Source organism: Trachemys scripta, chromosome 13, assembly GCF_013100865.1.
Source record: "Trachemys scripta elegans isolate TJP31775 chromosome 13, CAS_Tse_1.0, whole genome shotgun sequence".
Taxonomy (NCBI): Eukaryota; Metazoa; Chordata; order Testudines; family Emydidae; genus Trachemys; species Trachemys scripta.
Genome location: NC_048310.1, coordinates 43,495,218 through 43,512,671, shown reverse-complemented (window position 1 = coordinate 43,512,671; position 17,454 = coordinate 43,495,218). Strand labels below are relative to the sequence as shown.

The 17,454-nt window shown below is 61.2% G+C and overlaps 1 protein-coding gene across 2 annotated transcripts; it reads right to left on the bottom strand.

Annotated features, from left to right (window-relative positions):
- Window positions 1–871: 871 nt before the first annotated feature.
- On the bottom strand, window positions 872–17,254 carry LOC117886607 (SNF-related serine/threonine-protein kinase-like). Of its 2 annotated transcripts, none has more exons than XM_034788588.1 (6): window positions 17,054–17,254; window positions 13,575–14,204; window positions 6,084–6,225; window positions 5,433–5,645; window positions 4,612–4,749; window positions 872–4,040 (listed from the first exon to the last, which is right to left on the bottom strand). In XM_034788588.1, the coding sequence occupies exons 2-6, from the start codon at window positions 14,161–14,163 to the stop codon at window positions 2,891–2,893; spliced, it is 2,232 nt and encodes a 743-aa protein (XP_034644479.1). In that variant the 5' UTR covers window positions 14,164–14,204; window positions 17,054–17,254; the 3' UTR covers window positions 872–2,890. The 2 variants fall into 2 exon arrangements, with proteins under 2 accessions (XP_034644479.1, XP_034644480.1); XM_034788589.1 differs by lacking the exon at window positions 17,054–17,254 and adding an exon at window positions 15,198–15,399.
- Between the last annotated feature and the right edge of the window lie 200 nt (window positions 17,255–17,454).

The window sequence follows — 17,454 nt, the reverse complement described above, 5'->3', positions numbered from 1 at the left end:
ACGGGGCTGGGTAAGGGTCTCCCTGGCTCTGAGGAGAGAGGGGAGCTGAGCTCCACAGCTCCTGGGCCCCAGGCACAAACAATCCCACCCCCCGACCCCCACATTCCTCTCTCCCAGCACCTGCCTCTGCCATGCCTAGCCCACCGCTGCCCCTAACCCCTTAAAGGATGTCCCAGAACGGGGTTGACTGGCCCCATCCCCACTACTCCTTAAAGGCAACAGACCCCCCATTACCCTGCCCAATGACTGGGCACACCCCTTTGCCCTTCTAAGGGGAACCTCCTTCCTCAGTGCCTGGATTCCCTGCTTGTTGGTCCTGCCTGAATTTGGGCTCTAAAGCCCTCAGAACAGGGCGTTTCTCTCCCCCTGCCCAGTTTCTCTCCTTTTGGGAACCTGAATAACCTCTGGTGAACAGCAGGGGCGCTGGCACACATGGCCTGGCACCGTAGTTTCCTCAGAGGTTGGGCACCAACCAGCCTCTCATGAAATGCTGCACTGGGAATTTTTTTGATGCAATTTCTTTTACAGGGAGCTCTGGCAAGCAGCAGTGACGTTTGGTCTCTGCTTATTCTAACTAGGGTCAGTTCTTGTGGCAGAGTCGTTCTCTGGGAACTGGGGATTGTGCCCAGCCTGCATGCTGTTTGTGACCACCTCTGCTCCAGGCCTGCTGTGTAAAGTAAAAATAATCAAACTGCATTAAGACTATACCCAGACTCAGCGTCACCCATATCTGCTCCAACAAGAAGCCGACCCGCAGAGCCCTGGCAACTGTTACCGCTTGGCAGAAGGCAGCAGTATAAAATAGGACATTAATCCTGGTTGTTTCTGCTCCTCTCTCTCTGGCAGCGCAGCGAAGGAAACGGAGACGCCGTTTTGAAATCAAGAGCTTATTTTACTGGACCGACTTGCTTTGCTTCCCAATTGGACCTGATCCATTCAGTGCACATTATGCAGAACTCAGCAGCGAGCTCTGGCTTCAGACTCTAGTCACAATTCATTTCTTGCCAGCAAGAAAACAAAGAGCTAATAAATAGAAAGCTTATTGTTACAGGGGTCTGGAGGGAACCGATTAGATTGTATACGTGTGTGCGCGTGCATGACAGACACCCTCCCCCACGTCCCCCTCGGAGAGGCCCCAGAGCAGGGGCCACTTTGCAGACAGAGGAGCTGTCGGCCGTGGCATGGCCCCTCTGGCTCCAGGGTGGGTGAGTACGGGGATGGGAAATGCTTCTGGGGCCATGCATGGCTGGGGCTGGAAGCGCGGCGCGGTGCCCCGGCGGGCAGGGGAGGGGGATATAGCAATCTCTATTTAAATTCCATTAAAATAGACTATTTTAAAAAATTATTTCTAATAGTTATAAAAACACCCCAGGCAGAGCCAGGCGGGCTGAGGCAGCTGTTGGCTGCCTGGGCACTGAGAGCCGACCGATGCGCCCCCAGGACCAGCGGGACATCAGGCTCCAGGGGGCACAGCCTGGCTGTCAGAGAAGGAAGAGGGTGCATCGAGGGCTGGCAGGCCTCCCCCAGCGAGGCGGGGCTTCTCCAGCCTTGTACCACCCTGTGTGCCCAGCACGCTGGCATCACTACTACACACTGGCAGGTGGCTTGGGGTGCCGCCATTTGGATTCCATCAGCACCTTTCTTCCTTTGCTTGCAGAGGCAGCCACGGGCTGACCCGGCTGGGAGCCCTGGAGCCGGTGGTGCGCCGGGGAGGCTGTGCGTGGCATGGGCACGGCTCCCGCTGCTCTCTGTGGCACTCTGCGCTGGCTTTGGCTCTCCCGCAGACCTTGCTGCCCCCGAGGAGTGGTGGTGATGGAGTCCCTGGTGCAGAGGCCGGGGGAATATGGCTGTGTCCTGGGGCTGCTGGGGCCAGTGGAGCAGGTTAGAGCAGCTCTGAGGATCACCCTAACTTGTGCCCCAATCTCCGTGGCCCTATCCAGGGCGTTGGACTGCCCTGCCCTGGCCCGGAGCCGCGCCAGCAGCGGGAGATGGCTTTGGGCCAGCTGGAGAGGCATTTCCCAGGGTGCTTTGCAGCCCCTCTGCATCCTTTCAGCCAGCAGGTGCGAAGGGGTCCTGGGGGAAGCTGAAGTCTGGCCCTGGGCTGCTTCTGGTGCATGGCTGCAGTGGAGGGGAGGCTGGGTTCCTCCCCAGAACAGGAGCATTGGCTTCCGCTGTTAACCCTTTGGTAACTGGCCCAGATTCTGCCCCAGCAGAGGCCGGCCCCAGGGAGGAGCAGTGCAGCTGGCCCTCGGTGCGTTCCCTTGGGGATCTGGGGGGCTGTGCTTCCTGGGGTCCCACGTTCTAGTCAGACTCCCGGACTCTGGTTCAGGAGCAGAGGAGCACGGCTGCTGGCCCGTGCAGCTGCAACCACGCTGGTCTTTAGGACAGGACAGGGCTTCTTGGGAGACCGTGCAGCCGAGCAGCTTAGCCCCTGTGCGGATCCCAGCCTGCGGCTGCCCTCTGCCAGCTGCTGATGTCGGACCTACCTTTGTGGGGGCTCGCGGGTCAGCACGAAGGCAGGAATTTTGCAGAAGCCCAATGCGCTGCTGCAGGGGGGAGCTGACAGAGCACCGGCAGCCATCCCGGGTGGGCGAGGGGGGGCGCTCTCCGTGAGACCGGCCAGCCAGGTGGCTCCCGCCCGGCCAGCGCGCTCCGTCGCCGTCCGAGGGCCCACGCGCATGGCCACGGGAGGAGCCGGGTGCTCCCACGGCAGGGCCCTGGGCCGAGGGAAGGGAGAGCGGGCAGGACTGGGTCTCAGCCAGGAGAACGGCTGCTCTGTGGGAGCAAGAGACTGAGAAGGTTGTTCCTTAGCCCTGCACCTGCCAGTGGCCCCTGGCCTGGGGCCGTGCGCCGCCACTTTCCTGCCCGGGCCGCAGGCTGCAGGCCCCGTCTAGATGACGTGACAGCAGTTGAACTGCCCCAGGGACAGCAGGCTCTCCTTGGAGCTGGGCCTGATCTTGAAGGCCAGAGCCTTCTCGCACAGCGGGAACTGCAGAAGCCTGTCCTTCAGGTGGGTGCTCTTGTTTTTAGCAGGGTCTAACTTGATCACGTTGTCGGCCGTGGTTTCGCCGCCGGCGGTGCTGCCGCAGTGAGGGCTCTCAGCTGGGCGCGCGGGCCTGGTGGAGGAGCCTGGCTCAGGGGGCCTGTCAAGTTTCCTGGACTTGTCGTCTGGAACTGGCGTCCCATGGGAAGTGGCTTGGAGGCTCCCAGCAGAGCCAGCGACGGGGCCCTCGCAGCTCCCTGGATACGGGGCCTTGCCCACTTGCCCCAGACTGCCCCCATCCTCCATTTCTGTTGTGGTGGCGTCCTCCTCTGGCCCCGAGCTGCCTTCAGCCTGGCCCCTCTCCAGACCCACTCCCCCGCCCTCCCGGAGCTCTGCGTCCCCCTGTGCCGCCGGCATCCCTGCAGGGAGGGGGCTGGGGGCGCTCTCCCCAACGCTCACGCTGAGGTGGTCTGTGGCCTCCCGCGCTGCACCGTGGCTTGTCGCCTCTCGGGGCTGACCTGGCTCGCTCCTGGGACTCGGCGCCCCCCTGAGAGGCGGCAGCTGCCAGCTGCTCCCCGGGCCCTGCTCCAAGAGGCCTGGCTTGGTGGCTCCAAGGCTCTTCTCCCCCTTGCTGTGGGTCACAGCACCACGGCAGAACAATAGGGAGACCTTGGAGCTCTGGAAATCTCGCATTTGCTCTTGGTTTAGCGAAGAGCTTCTCCTTCCCATTGCGTTGGCCTTCCCCTCCTCCTCCTCGTCCTCTTCCTCCTCCTCGCAGATCTGCTGCAGGGCTGGGGTGCTCTTGGCCATGGGGGCGTCCGCCAGGGCGGGACTGAGCAGGGCTCGGACCAGCTGCTCGTTTCCATGGAGGCCGGGGGGCGCGTCGCCTTCCCCCAGGGCAGAAAAGGAAATGGGTCTGCCATCTCTTTTCCCAGAATCCTCTGCGGCAGCCCGGGGCTGGGGGCTGGAGAATGCTGCCAGTCTATCCGGCATCTCTGCGAAGGGCGAGAGGTCCCGGGTGTCGCCCATGGTGCTGAATGGGTTCGACAGGTTGGCGCTGAAAGAGAGGGGAGCGTGCCCAGGATCAGGTCCAGGGTGGGAGCTGCCAGCCGGGAGTAGCTGTGGCAGGGGCACTGAGTGACCCTGGGCTACCCGCAGCATGGATCCAGAGCTGGGGTTGGGGGGGGCTTGGCCTGAAGAGCCCATCACTGTGGCAGCTGGGTGGCACTGCGAGCGTGGTGGTGCAGCAGGCCGGAGCCAACGGCGGATCGGTACTACAGCTGCCCAGCCAGGCCTCCCAGGCCCTGGCACGATCCCCAGGGCCATGGACAGGAAAACCTGGGTGTCAGGTACCCCCCACCCAGCTCTGTGCCAGGCTGGATGCCATCCCCCCCCGACAGGAGTCAGGGAGAGTTTGGGCCCCAGTGAGGTGACACTTCCCACATCCCTGGGCAGCGAAGGGATGTGGTGCCACGCACAGCACTCTGCTGCCAGCGCCGCGGGCTCCCCCCACACAGCACGCCTGCGGGGAACCTCGCCGGCAGGTGGGACCGGCTGTGCCGGTGGCCCCCGGGGCGGTGGACTGGTGCTGAGCCGTGGCCTGTCCCAGCCGGAGGGCGCCGGCTCACCTGTTCTGCACCTGCTGGGCCAGGTTGTAGACCAAGCTGAGTTTGTGGCTTTGTTTCTCCTGCTTCTCCCGGAGGATCCGCTCCGCCAGCAGGAAGTACGTGGCCGTGATGTGGTTGTAGCGGTCGGCCTCCAGGGCCCTGGGGGGATGCAAGGCACAGGTGAGAGCCGCACCCCGGAGGAACCCAGCAGGCCCCAGCACAGGGCTCTGGGCGCTACCAGAGAGCGGCATGCTGGCTGCTCATGGCATGGGGCACACCAGAGCACTGAGCTCCCAGCCCCGGGCATGACCCCACTGCCCCTTGGTCTGCAGAGAACGGCCTGGCCTGCCCTCCCCCTGCACCCACACTGCTCCCCTGATCTGCAGAGAACCTCCGCCCCCCACCCTGCTCCTCCAGTCTGCTAGGAACCCCCTGCTCTGCCCCACCCCCCCACCCTGCTGCCCTAGTCTGCAGAAAACAGCCTGCCTGCCTTCTGCCCCCCCGCTCTCCTGGCCTGTCCCCCAGCCTGCAGGAAACCCCCTGGCCTGCCCCCTGCCCTGAAGGAAATGCCCTCTCACATCCAAAAGAGCAACTGCCCTGCTTTCCAGGGGGGCGCAGGGGATTGCTGGTGCCAGAGGACCTGCCCCTCTCTGTCTCCATCGCTGCGTGCAAGGGCTGGGCTGGAGATCAGTCACTCAGCCAAGCCCTGTGCAGAGCTCCCTGCCCACTGTCCATGAGGGATGGGGAGGAGATGCCAGGCCCAGGGCACCACACAGACGGGAGATTGGTGCAGCGACCCTGCTGCACGCCTCCCCCCGCCCGCCCGGCCGGCCAGCACTCACTCCTGGATGGCGTCCCGGTCCGCTATGTTCCCACACGTCATGGCCTGGATGATGATGTCATGTTCCTCCTCGGACACCCGCTTGTGCGACGTCAGGGGCAGCAGGCAGCGGCTGGCTGGGGAGGGGTCCACGCCCTGCAGCCAGGGGTGCGTCTCAATCTGCTCTAGGGAGGCCCGCTGCTTGGGGTCCCGCTGCAGCATCCGGCTGACCAGACTGCCAGAGAGCAGAGGGGAGCAGGGTCACAAGCCCGCCGGGAGACGCTGCCCCAGGCCCGCAGCAGCACCCGCAGCGGAGATGCACGGAGCCACAGGCTCCAAGGCCAGATGGGACCATGAAGTCTGAGCTGGAGAACCCACCCAGCGCTCCCTGGGGCAGCCCGGAGCTCCAGGCCTCTTGTGGAGACTGGGGGTCTTTCTCCAAGAGATGGAGAACGCACCACGCCTCTGGGACGATTGTTCCACTGGTTCCCCTTCCTGGTAAAAATCTGCACCCTCCTTCCCTGCTGACCCTGAGCCCTCAGATCTCCCTGGCACGGAGCTGGGCTGTGCAGGGGTGTGAACACCCTGCCCCATGCCCCCCGCATGCCCCTGCAGACGGTGGCACCCGGGCAAGCCCGGAGGAGAGGGGGCGGAGGAGGCTGGGGGTGCATACTCAGAACACTGCGAGGACACGTGGGGCGGGATGGTGTAGCGGCAGTCCATGATCATGGTCAGCGTCTCGCTGTCGTTGGCCTCCTGGAAGGGCGGCTGGCCGCACACCAGCATATACAGGATGACTCCCAGGCTCCAGACGTCTGCAGAGAGAAGGACACAGAGAGCTCAGACCACTGCGGCATCGGGCCAGGGGTGTCCAGCTGGAATGGGGCACAGGATCCAACTGGGGGGACGGAGCCAGCCACAGGCACACACGTGTCCAGGTCTCCTCCCCTGCAGCCGCGGTCCCATCTCCGCCGTACCAACAGGTGTGAACCAGGCAACCCCTGGGAGGAGGGAAGCTTCCCGGAGGCCTGGAGAGGTCTCAGGCCTGACCTGCACAGGTGAGTTGTGTGAGGAGCATGTGATGGGGCCAGCGAGGGGCTCCCTGCCCCGGCCCATGGCCTGGTTTGAGCCTGCCCATTCTCAGCTCTGCCTCCCTCCAACCAGCACGCTGCTTGCGCCCCACACAGCGCCTGCTGTATTGTAAGATGGAGTTTGGGAGCCCTGGGCTACGACTGCGTGACCACGTGTCTCCGTCTCTGGCCTGGCCCTGCTGGCTTCCCAGTCCATCGGGCTCTGCACGGACATTTCAGATAGGGTGACCAGATGTCCCGATTTTATAGGGACAGTCCCAATTTTGGGGTCTTTTTCTTATATAGGCTCCTATTACCCCCCATCCCATCCCGATTTTTCACACTTGCTGTCTAGTTTCCCTAATTTCAGAGTACTTTGCAAAGTCCCAGCTGGTCCTTTCAGGAAGCTGTATCTTGAGCCAAGACTCGAGACCTGTATCCCCAATTTGCAGGCCCCCAGCTGGCCGAGCCATTTCCAAACTGATCTGAGTCCTCCTAGGAATAGGAAAGCATTTGGAAAATTGGCCCTTCAGCAGAGTTGCTGCTGCAGCCTCCATCCTCAGCAGCTCACGCCAGGCGAGCTGGGTGCCCAGGAAATACCAGCAGCAGCCTGGTGCACTGCTCCAGAAACCCCAAAGGGAAGAGCCAGGAAGTCCAGAATGAGTGGGCTTTGCAGCGGCATGGTGGTGTTGCTCACAGGGTAGAGCCGGTGCTGTCACTTTGATGAGGTAAAAGAGGGAGCTACCCCAAGTGCAACCGACACTGCCTGAGTCTGCAGAGAGCCTGAGCCCATCACTCTGACGGGGGGGACGGGGACGCCCTGAGTGTAACTGATGCAGTGACGCTGCCTGGGTCTGCAGAGAGCCTGAACCCATTGCTCTGAGAGGGGGGAGCCGCCCTGAGTGTAACCGATGCAGTGGCGCTGCCTGGGTCTGCAGAGAGCCTGGACCCATTGCTCTGAGAGGGGGGAGCCGCCCTCAGTGTAACCGATGCAGTGACGCTGCCTGGGTCTGCAGAGAGCCTGAACCCATTGCTCTGAGAGGGGAGAGCTGCCCCGCGTGTAACCGACGCAGTGACGCCTGTATTTTCATTCCCCCTCCCGCTCAGATCACACATAAACACTGAACCAGTGCCAGCGTGACACCAGGGAGCACTTCCTGCCGCCTTTCACCAGGAGGAAACGATATCTTCCTGCCCTTTGTTTGCTGCTCCTTGACCAGGTCCTGCTCTGTAACCCAGCTTCGTGGGAAACCCAGGACTGGGATAAAGCAGGATGGAAGGACTGGGGAGGGGGGAACCAGGGCCAGGAAAAGCAGGGGGCTGCGGGTGGGGATTGAGGGGCACCAACAGAGCAGTGAGAGGAAAGCCTGCATTGCACCTAACTGCATTGTGCTGTCTCCAGCCAGCGTGTTTCAGTCCCATGTCCGCTCCATGGACACTGACTATTACTGAACCCAACCTCCAGCTGAAGCGATTACCGGTTATTTATAGCACGGGGCTGTCTCTCCCGGGGGGCGGGGGCAACTTAGCTGTCCTGGCCCTGGGATTTGTGCGTCTGCTCACGCTCAGTGTGTGGAAGGCTTTGCTGAGCAGGGGCGCGTGCAGCGGGAACTGCTGGGGGGGAAGCATCCAGGGAGCTGTGGGGCAGAGCAGCATGTGCGTGCCCCACACAGCTGGGAAAAGGGATAAAGGAGCAGGGATTACGTCAGCACCTCTCAGGGCCTTAAGCTGCTCAGGCTCTCTGGGAAAGCGGATTGCGGGCCGGAGAGCCATGGGGTGGGGGAGTGAGGCCTGGTGGGGTGGGGGAAGGGCAGCAGCGTCACACACAGACAGGGCCAGGCCCCCAGGGGAGCACGGGCTGGATCCTGGCACCCACTATTGGAGCACTGCTCGGGGGCATCTGTGCCCCCCAGGTGCTGTTTGGTTCTGTGCCAGTCGGGGCTGCGGGGGTGGGGGGGGCTGCGAGGGGGACATTGGGGCTGGAGGCTCCATGCCAGTCAGGGCTGCAGGGGGGGGGCTGTGAGGGGGACATTGGGGCTGGAGGCTCCGTGCCACTCGGGGCTGCAGGGGTGGAGGGCTGTGAGGGGGACATTGGGGCTGGAGACTCCGTGCCAGTCAGGGGTGTGGGGTGCAGCGCTGGACCCCAGAGGCTGTGGGGGTGGCTGTGCAGGAGCACGAGGGGGCCAAATCCAGCCGTTGGGGAGCTTGCGGGGCTGTTGGGGACTGGAGCTTCCATTACCATTCAGGGTGCTCAGGAGGGGCAGGGGGTTGTTCCTGTGCAATGCAAAGATGAGAGGGGGGCAGGGCCTGGCTGTCCTGGGGGCAATGGCCTGGGGCTGGCTTGGGTGAAAAGTGGCTCTGTTTGTTCCCTCTATGGACACCAGCCTGGCCCCCTATTTCCACAGGTCAATAGAGATGGAGACCCCCAGAAGCTGGAGCCGGCTGTGCAGTTCTGTGCCAGGGCTCGTCCCCCATCCATCCCCCCAGCAGCAGTGCCCTTGCTGGCCCAGCAGCGTTGACTCCTGCCCCCCCCCGCCACACACACACAGGCCGGGGCAGGGGGCTCCCTGTACATCAGCAGAGCTGGGGAAGGGCAGGGCCCGGCCAGGCTCCTTGGAACAGGAAAGGCCCTTCCTGCCATAACCCTCCGGGCTCAGCTCAGCACAGACTGTTCCCGAGCGCTTCCTGTGGCCCAGTGACCCCACCCCGAGCGGCCCCATGGACAGCCCCAGCAGCCGTGCCAGGCTCTGCCCAGGCCCAGCCCACACCTCCATGCCACACAGAGATGGGGGCAGGGGCACAGGGATGGTGCAGAGGCAGGGCTAGAGGGAAACGCTGCCTGCCCCAAAGGGAGGGGGAGTCAAGACCAGTTCTTTTGGCAACACTGGGGATGTCCCCACGACTGCCAGGGCTTCAGCTCAAGGAGGCCGGAAGGCTGGGCCAGGCTCTGCATTACTGCCAAAGAAGGGGGGCCCTGGCACACCATGCCACAAGGCCCCCCCTCGGGGGTGGTGACCGGGCTGCCTTCCCCCCAGAGGCAGGGGCAGCAGCAGGGTCCCTCTGGACATGGGGAGTGGGGCCTGTTGTGTGACTCCTCCTGCTGGGGGTGGGGCTGGCGGGGCCCCCCAGCTGTGAGACTGGGCGTTACTAGCTGGAGCTGCTACCTGTTGTGTGCAGCCTCCAGCAATGCAGGGCAGGAACCCGGCCCCGGCAGGCAGCAAGTTCTCGCCCCAGCCTGGCCAGCGGGAGCCAGCCCCTGCGTCAGGGAAGCAACAACCCGAGGGCCCAATGCCACCCTGGGCCCTGCAGCAGGAGTGACACTGGGACCATCTCCCCCTGCTCCTTCTGGGTACCACACGCCTCCCTGGGCCACAAGCGAGGGGGCTTAACCCTCCCAGTGCCAGCACAGCTTCCTCCGCCCCAAGCCAGCCCCGCACTGGGCTCCACGTACTCGCTGCTTGGTTGGCTTGGGCTACAAACTGCCCCGCCCTGCCTCACCATGCCCCACTCCCTGCGCATTCCCCACACACCCCGTCCCATCCTGTTCCCTCCCTGCATGGCCATGCTCTGCTGCCCCCCCAGCCCCCGCCACAGGGCGGGACAAGTGCATGGTGAGCTCCAGCCCTGACCCTCTCCCTTGCAGCCCAGCCCAGCTCCACCTAACCTGTCAGGGGGCCCTGTCACCTCAGCCCAGCTCCACCGGCCCCTCCGCACCCCAGCCCAGGCTCTAGGCATTCCAGCTAGCCCAGAACTCTGCTGCGGCTCTTCAGCACGACAGGCCCCACTGGGGGGGCAGCCGTCCGGTGTCACACTGCACCGTCCACTTTTGGGCTGCTTTGTCCCCGGACGGTAAGGGGCCAAAACCGGACACAGTGGCAAACAGGGGGGAAGAGGGTGCAAACACCATTTCCAAGAGTGCCCTGCTCCATCCCCACCAGCGTGATCCACGTGCCAGGTCCGGCAGGCAGGGGCAGGCGGCACCCTCTTGGAAATGGCATCCCCCGTGTATATGAGGTCACACTGGGAGTGGGGTCACAGTGGGAGGTGGGGGCCACGCAGGCCCCGGAAACGCCCGCCTGTCTAGTGTTCCGGGCACAAGGCCGCAGCCAACCTGGCCACTCGCCACCTCTCCAGCCCATCCGTCACTCCACCTCGAAGAGTCCAAGGTCTCGGTCCTGGTCTTCATGTGCTCCATGGCTGGGCCCAGCGGATCTAAAGGAGCACGAGGTCTGGGGTGGACAGTTCCTGCACCTCAGGCCCAGGGACTCTCCACCACCAGGAGGAAACAGCTTCCTCAGGGGCCAGCCCCAAGCCTCAGTTCCCCCAGGGCCATCCCAGACCTCCCGCTCCCAGTGCTGCTCCGCTATCAGCCCAGACACTTACAAACAAACCCCACAGAGCACGCACAGCTCTACCCTGGCACACATAGAGAGAACAAGCCCCAAGTGATGATCGGGGTCAGCCATGTCACTTAATGCAGGACTGGAGAGCGTTCAGATACCATGGGATAAGAGCCTTTGTAGAACTGAACCGAGTGGGCCTCAAAGCCACATGCCCCTCTGCCCCCCCCCCCCCCCCCAAGTCAACAGCACCTGGCCAGGCTGCACCCCACGGCACTTGTGTTCCCTGCATGGCTTTGTGCCAGGGCAGCAAGGGCGAAACACATGGGCGCTCCCCCTCCACGCACATATCTGCGGTCATCTCCATACTCTGCCAGTAGCGACTTTATGTTTTCTTCCAGACGGCTGATAAAAGGTATAGAGCAGCACCGGCCCAAGATCAGATCCCTGGGAGACCCAGTCACAGTTCTGTTTTCAGATCTATCCGTTAGCCAGCTTTTAGTCTATTTACCATGGGCTACACTTGTTTTGAAGAGTGCTAATTTTTTAATCATGTGGAACTAAGTCAAATGCTTTACAGAAGCCCAATTCAGTTGTATACAGTTACTGCATCAACCAAACTTGTGATCTCATCAAGACACAAAAATGTCGACTTGGTTTGGCAGGACCTAGCCTCCATAAAACCATGTTGACTGGCATTAGTTATGCTGCCATTCTTTACAAACTGCATCCCATATCAGCCTCCTCGTGATTTAGCTTGGGATCAGTGTCAGGCTAACTGAACTGTAGTTTACCAGATCACCATATTTACCCTTTTTAAACATCAGCACAACAATAGCTTTTCTCCCGTCCTCTGGAACTTCCCCAGCATTCCAAGTTTGGGTGAAAGTGAACATCAGTGTCCCAGACAGCTTCTCAGCTAATGTTTTTTATATTTTTTAGGTGTAAGTTATCTGGTCTTGCAGGTTTAAAAGGTTTTACTTTAGCAGCTGCTGTGAAACAGCCTCCTTAGTTACTACTATAATAAAAAAAAGAATTTCATTACCCCTGTGAGCCATGAATACATCACCCAGCTTCTTCCCAAATACAGAACACAAATATTTTCTGAACACTCCTGCTTTTTCTGCATCATTGACAACTGTACCATCCCCACCTACCATCGGACCGAGACCACTACCAGGAATTCGGTTGTTCCTGATATAGTAAACATTTCCTTTTTAATGTCCTTAACCTACTGGCCATAGATTTTTCATTGATACTTTTAGCTTCCCTTATCAATTGTCTGCATTTCATAACTGCTAATTTATAGTACTTGCATCAACTTTCCCCAATTATATATAAATTATTGCTGCTTTCACCTTCCCTTTTAATCTGTTTTTTGTTTTGTTTTTAATCTGAAGAAGCCTTCTTTCATGATTTTGGGATTGTGGTTTTTTTAGGCATCTAGTAAATTATTTAACAGCTCTCAATTACTGTTCATGTTCTGTTCCAATTTTTCTTCTCACTCAGTTTTGCTCATGATTATTTTCAGTTTGTGGAAACTGGCCATTTCAAGCACTAAGTACATACATTCCTGGAGAGGACTAGTTTCTGCTTGAACATAATAGATTAAATTAGATCGTGATCATTTGCACCTAGGCAACTGCTAATTTTTAATTCAGTGATCAATTCTTTACCTGTCAGAATGAAGTCAGATACAGAACCATCCCAAGTTGGTTGCAATACCTTTTGAGTCTGAAAATTATCAGCTATAATTTTTAGAAACTCCCAGGATTCCCAATTATCATTCTCATTTGCATATTCAAATATCTCCTCCTACTCTGTTTTGCTCATGATTGTTTTCAGTTTTGGGAAGTTGGCCCTTTTAAAGAACCAAGTATATATATAGTTTCCTGGATGGGACTACATTGGGTCTGCACCTAGCCAATAACATTAAGTCATGATCGCTTACACCTAGGCAACCATCCAATTTAATTCTATGCTTAATTCATCTGTATGAGGAACGACCCCCAAGTTGGTTGTAAGAATTCTTGAGTTACAAAGTCATCTATAATTTTTAGAACCTCCAAGCATATCTTACTAGTGGCAGCATGAAAGCTCCAGCATGTCCCGCCCCGGACAATAAAATCCCCCCACCCCCCCCGATAACACTGTCTTTCTTTCTACACATTAGGGATGGATATTTAAGCAGCTGCTCATCCTGCTCCCTTGTCCGACTGGTCTCTGTAACAGACGCCGCCCAGTATCCTGCCTTGTGACACGTCGTTAATACACTGACCCAGTTAATACTCCTGCCCCTCTGAACTGAGCTGTCAGTCACTAGTGCAGGATCTGTGATGTCCAGGCCACGCCCCTTCGGCTCACTCTGTCCTTCCTGACCAGGGTGTATCCAGTGACATCAACATCCCTGCCGTGTGACTCCTCCCACAGGGCTGAGTGACACCAATCATAGCCAATCTCTAATTCCTCCCTTGTTGCCCATGCTATATTAGCCTCTGCATGCCTCAGGCCCCCCCATTCCCCCTGCCCCCGCCTCGCAGGGACATTGGGAGGGAATGTCCATAAACATGCATGAGATGCTCAGGTCTCAGGCTGACCGGAGCCTTATACACACATTGGTAATGAGAATGCAGGACCGATCCCCAGCCTCCCATCACCAACGCTCACAGACGTGCACGCTCAGCGCTCCGGGCTGTGCCAGCCTCGCCCAAACAACCCGGCAGGAGCCAGAAGCGGGCGGCCCTGGTCACTTACCAACGGCTGGGGCGTCGTACTCATCCCCCAGCAGGATCTCGGGTGCTGAGTAGGCCAGCGAGCCGCAGCTGGTGGTGAGCATCTTGCCGGGCTGGAAGCGGTTGCTGAAGCCAAAGTCGGTGAGCTTGACCACGCCCTGCTCCCGGAAGAAGACCACGTTCTCGGGCTTGAGGTCACGGTGCACCACGTGCAGCTTGTGGCAGTAGGAGATGGCGTGGACGATCTGGGCAAAGTAGTGCTTGGCGCGCCCCTCGGCCAGCCCGCCGTCATGCCGCATGATGTGGTCGAACATGTCGCCGCCGTCCCCCAGCTCCAGGATGAGGTAGAGCTTGGAGTGGGTGTCGATGACCTCGTAGAGCCGCACAACGTTGGGATGCTGCACCAGCTTCATGCAGCGCACCTCCTGCAGCAGCTGCCCCGCAGCGCTCACGTCCAGCTTGCTCTTGTCGATCACCTTCACCGCCACCTTCTCCCCCGTGAAGACGTGCCGCGCCAGCTTGACCACGGCGAAGTGGCCCTTGCCCAGCGTGCGCTCCAGGTCGTACAGGCCAGCGATCTTCCCTTCGTAGCAGCCCTTGGCCCCCGCCATGGCTGCACCAGAGCGTCACAGGGGGCCGGGCATCAGGGAGGCTGGGCACAATAGAGAAGCCACTGAGCACAGGGGACCCCAGGCACACTCCCTGCCCTGCACAGGGGGAACCCTGACCTTTCCAGCCCCACACCCATCCATGTGCGCAGCCCCACACCCCAGAGTGCCCTGAGCAAAGGGACGCCACCCCCTTGGCCTACACTTGCCCAGATGAAGCCCAGCTCTCCTTCACACACGCCACGGGTCGCTGACTCTCACAGTGCAAGGAGCTGTCCGGGGCCATAAGAATGGTCGTACTGGGTCAGACCAAGGGTCCATCCAGCCCAGTGTCCTGTCTACTGACAGTGGCCAATGCCAGGTGCCCAGAGGGAATGAACAGAACAGGGAATCATCAAGTGACCCATCCCCTGTCACCCAGTCCCAGCATCTGGCAGTCAGAGGTTGAGGAACTCCCAGAGCACAGGGTTGTGTCCCAGACCATCTAGGCTAATAGCCATTGCTGGACCTGTCTTCCATGACCTAATCTAGTTCTTTTTTGAACCCATACTTCTGGTTTTCACAACATCCCCTGGCAAGGAGTTCCACAGGTTGACTGTGCGTTGTGTGCTCATGCCCATGGCCTGTGCAGGATGGCATGTGGCCAGGTGCCCCCATGCTGCGGGCATTGGGCTGCTGCCCAGCTTGGACCAGGCCTGAGTTCTTGCTCTGGGTTCCTATGGGGTCACACCTTGACTCCCAGAGCCGGGGTCTCCTCTCCCCTCTGGGCTGAGCCTATAACTGCCCCAAGCTCCCCAGCCAGTAGTCTGTACACGTAGCCACGCTGGGGTGGGGTCTCCAGCACCTGCACAACATGTCAGCCCAGAGACTTCCCCACCAAGCCGGGGGGGCAGCCCCAGCCCCCCCCATGGGGGTGTTACTGATTTATGGGAGCCACAGTGCTGGCCCAGTGCCACTGGGGGAGGGGTGTGTGTGCAGAAGAAGCTCCCCCCTTTGCAGGTTACAATGGAGTGGGGTGTTTAAAGGAGCTTCCCTACCCAGGCATGTTCTTTCTCCAGCTGCAGCCCACGAGGCCAGCAGGCTGTCCGGGGGGGCAGGGGGCCCTGTTCGCTTGGTTCCAATTCCTGGTCACACCGGTGAGGGTTGGGGGCTTTCAATATTTTCCCAAAACAAACCACTGGTGCGAGCGACCTTTGGCAGCAGAGGGGCAGGGGGTGGCAGCTCTGCCGCTGCCCCTCACTGCCGACCTGCAGCTCCCCTACTACCCTGGCAGTGGGCCTCCCGCCCCCAGCTCTGCCCACAATCCTAGCGCTTTGGATCCCCCTAATTCCACCCCAACTATTCTTAGTCCTAGCCCCCCCACTCCCCTGTCAATGCCCCTCAATCCCGACCTGCAGCCCCCCCATTACTCCAGCCATGCCCTCCTCATGTACGCTCACAGCTCTGCTGACACCCCTCAGTCCTGCCAGGCCCCTCGGTGTGCAGGGCAGCTAGGTGTTTTCAGACTGAGGGCTAAAGGCAGTGAGCACCTCAGTGCCAGACAGGTCACGCCAGGCTGCCAACAGCAAGGGCTGGTATCATAGATTATCAGGGTTGGAAGGGACCTCAGGAGGTCATCTAGTCCCACCCCCTGCTCAAAGCAGGACCAATCCCCAACTAAATCATCCCAGCCAGGGCTTTTATACTAAGCGGGGGGGTGTTCACAGGGCCAGGGCCTACGCTTGGAAGCCAGTGGTTAGCAGGTGGGGGATGTGGCCAGTTAATTGGTACCCTGAGCCATAGCTGTTGTCAATGGCCATCACCTGGGCACAGCCTGGGTCACTTGGGGTTCTGGGGTCACTGGGAGATGAAGGGGAGTGAGCCCAGCACAGGGTAACCCCGCAGACAGAGGGGAGGGGGCTGTGGAAATCCCTCACTGTCTTAGGGCTCTGACCCACCCCTGGCATCACAGCTGCATGTCAGGGAACTGGGGTTCCCCAGGATGGGAGGGGCGTCGCCTGGGGGCCGTGCCCTGGGAACAAGGCGTGGGGTTGGGCCTGCCGCCCTGAGACACTAGTGCAGAACAAGCACAGCTCCTCGGGCTGGCAGCGTGCCCATGTTTGGCTGGCGGGCTCCCTGTGCGCATTGTGTTGGTACACACGGCACACGCTGCTGGGAGGGGGACTTCCTGGCATCCGCCAGCCGATTTCCGTCTCCAGCACTGGCTGCAGTGCGGCTCTCCCATGGCAGGAATCAGGCCGGGTTCTCCTGCGGGGGAGGGCAAGGGCACAGCACCCTCTGGGATGGGCTGACCGACAGGCTGGGCCCTGGGCGCCCCCCAGCCATGGGTCAGCAACCCAATGCATCACACAAGCATCGCCAGGCTGGGTCAGGACCTGGGCGAGGGCCTTGCTAGGAAAACCTGGGTCCTGGGGGGCAGCGATTCCGGGGGGCTGCGCCTCTCTCTGAGCAAGTGCCCAGCCAGCCCCGCAGCAGGGCAGGGCTCCCGGACACTGCGACACACCCCGAGCACGGCTCCAAGAGCCGGGCTCCCAGCCTCGCCTTCCCCGCCTAGCTTCCCCATGGAGCCGGCTCCCTTCCTGCGCTTCCTGCTCTGCGGGCCGGGCAGCCTGGCAGGGAGCCCCGCGGCATGCCCCCCCCCGGCTGCAGAGAGCCCCGGCTGCGCACGGTCCGCAGGGAGCTGGGCTATAAATAGCAGCCGCGCAGAGCCCGAGGGCCGCGCAGCAGCGGGCAGGTCCCGGCGCACCGGGCAGAGCAGCCGCGCAGGCCCCGGCCGGAGCTGCCCCCGGGCCCGGCCACAGACCCCCCAGCGCCGGGCCCGGCCGCGCAGAGGTGCCCCCGGGCAGCAGCCCCTGCCGGACCCGGGGCCCAGGCCGCGCAGCCCCCGACTTACCCGGCTCCCAGGCGGGTCGGGCTGCGCCCCGCGCCGCAGGCTGGGCAGGGTCCCCGCGCTGACGTCGGGACCGGGCGGGCGGCGGCTCTTAAAGGGGCCGGGGGGCCCTGCGCGCACAGGGCCGGGCTGGAGCCGGGCGCTCTGCGGGAGCTGCCTCCGAGCTGCCCGCGGCGGCGGAGTCCCGGGCTGGGCAGGGCTGAGCCCGCCCCTGCCGCGGAGCTGCGCAGAGCAGGAGGCGGGGGGGTCTGTCGCGCTGCGCCTGGCGCGGCACAGATCCGCGCAGCGCCTGACCCGGGCTGGCCGCGGCTCCGATCGCTCCCCGGGGACGGGCCGCCGCTGAGTGATATTGTCCTTCACATTCAAGAGCGGCAGTTTCACTGAGCAGCGGCCCTGCGTCTGGA

What these genes read in the sequence shown, in the direction of transcription:
- LOC117886607 (XM_034788588.1), bottom strand. Translation starts at nt 14,163, where the DNA reads ATGGCGGGGGCCAAGGGCTGCTACGAAGGGAAGATCGCTGGCCTGTAC. An exon ending in GACCGGGACGCCATCCAGGA is followed by an intron (nt 4,750 to 5,432) that starts GTGAGTGCTGGC and finishes GCATCCCCCCAG; the next exon opens with GGCCCTGGAGGCCGACCGCT. An exon ending in GCCCAGCAGGTGCAGAACAG is followed by an intron (nt 4,041 to 4,611) that starts GTGAGCCGGCGC and finishes CCTCTCTTTCAG; the next exon opens with CGCCAACCTGTCGAACCCAT.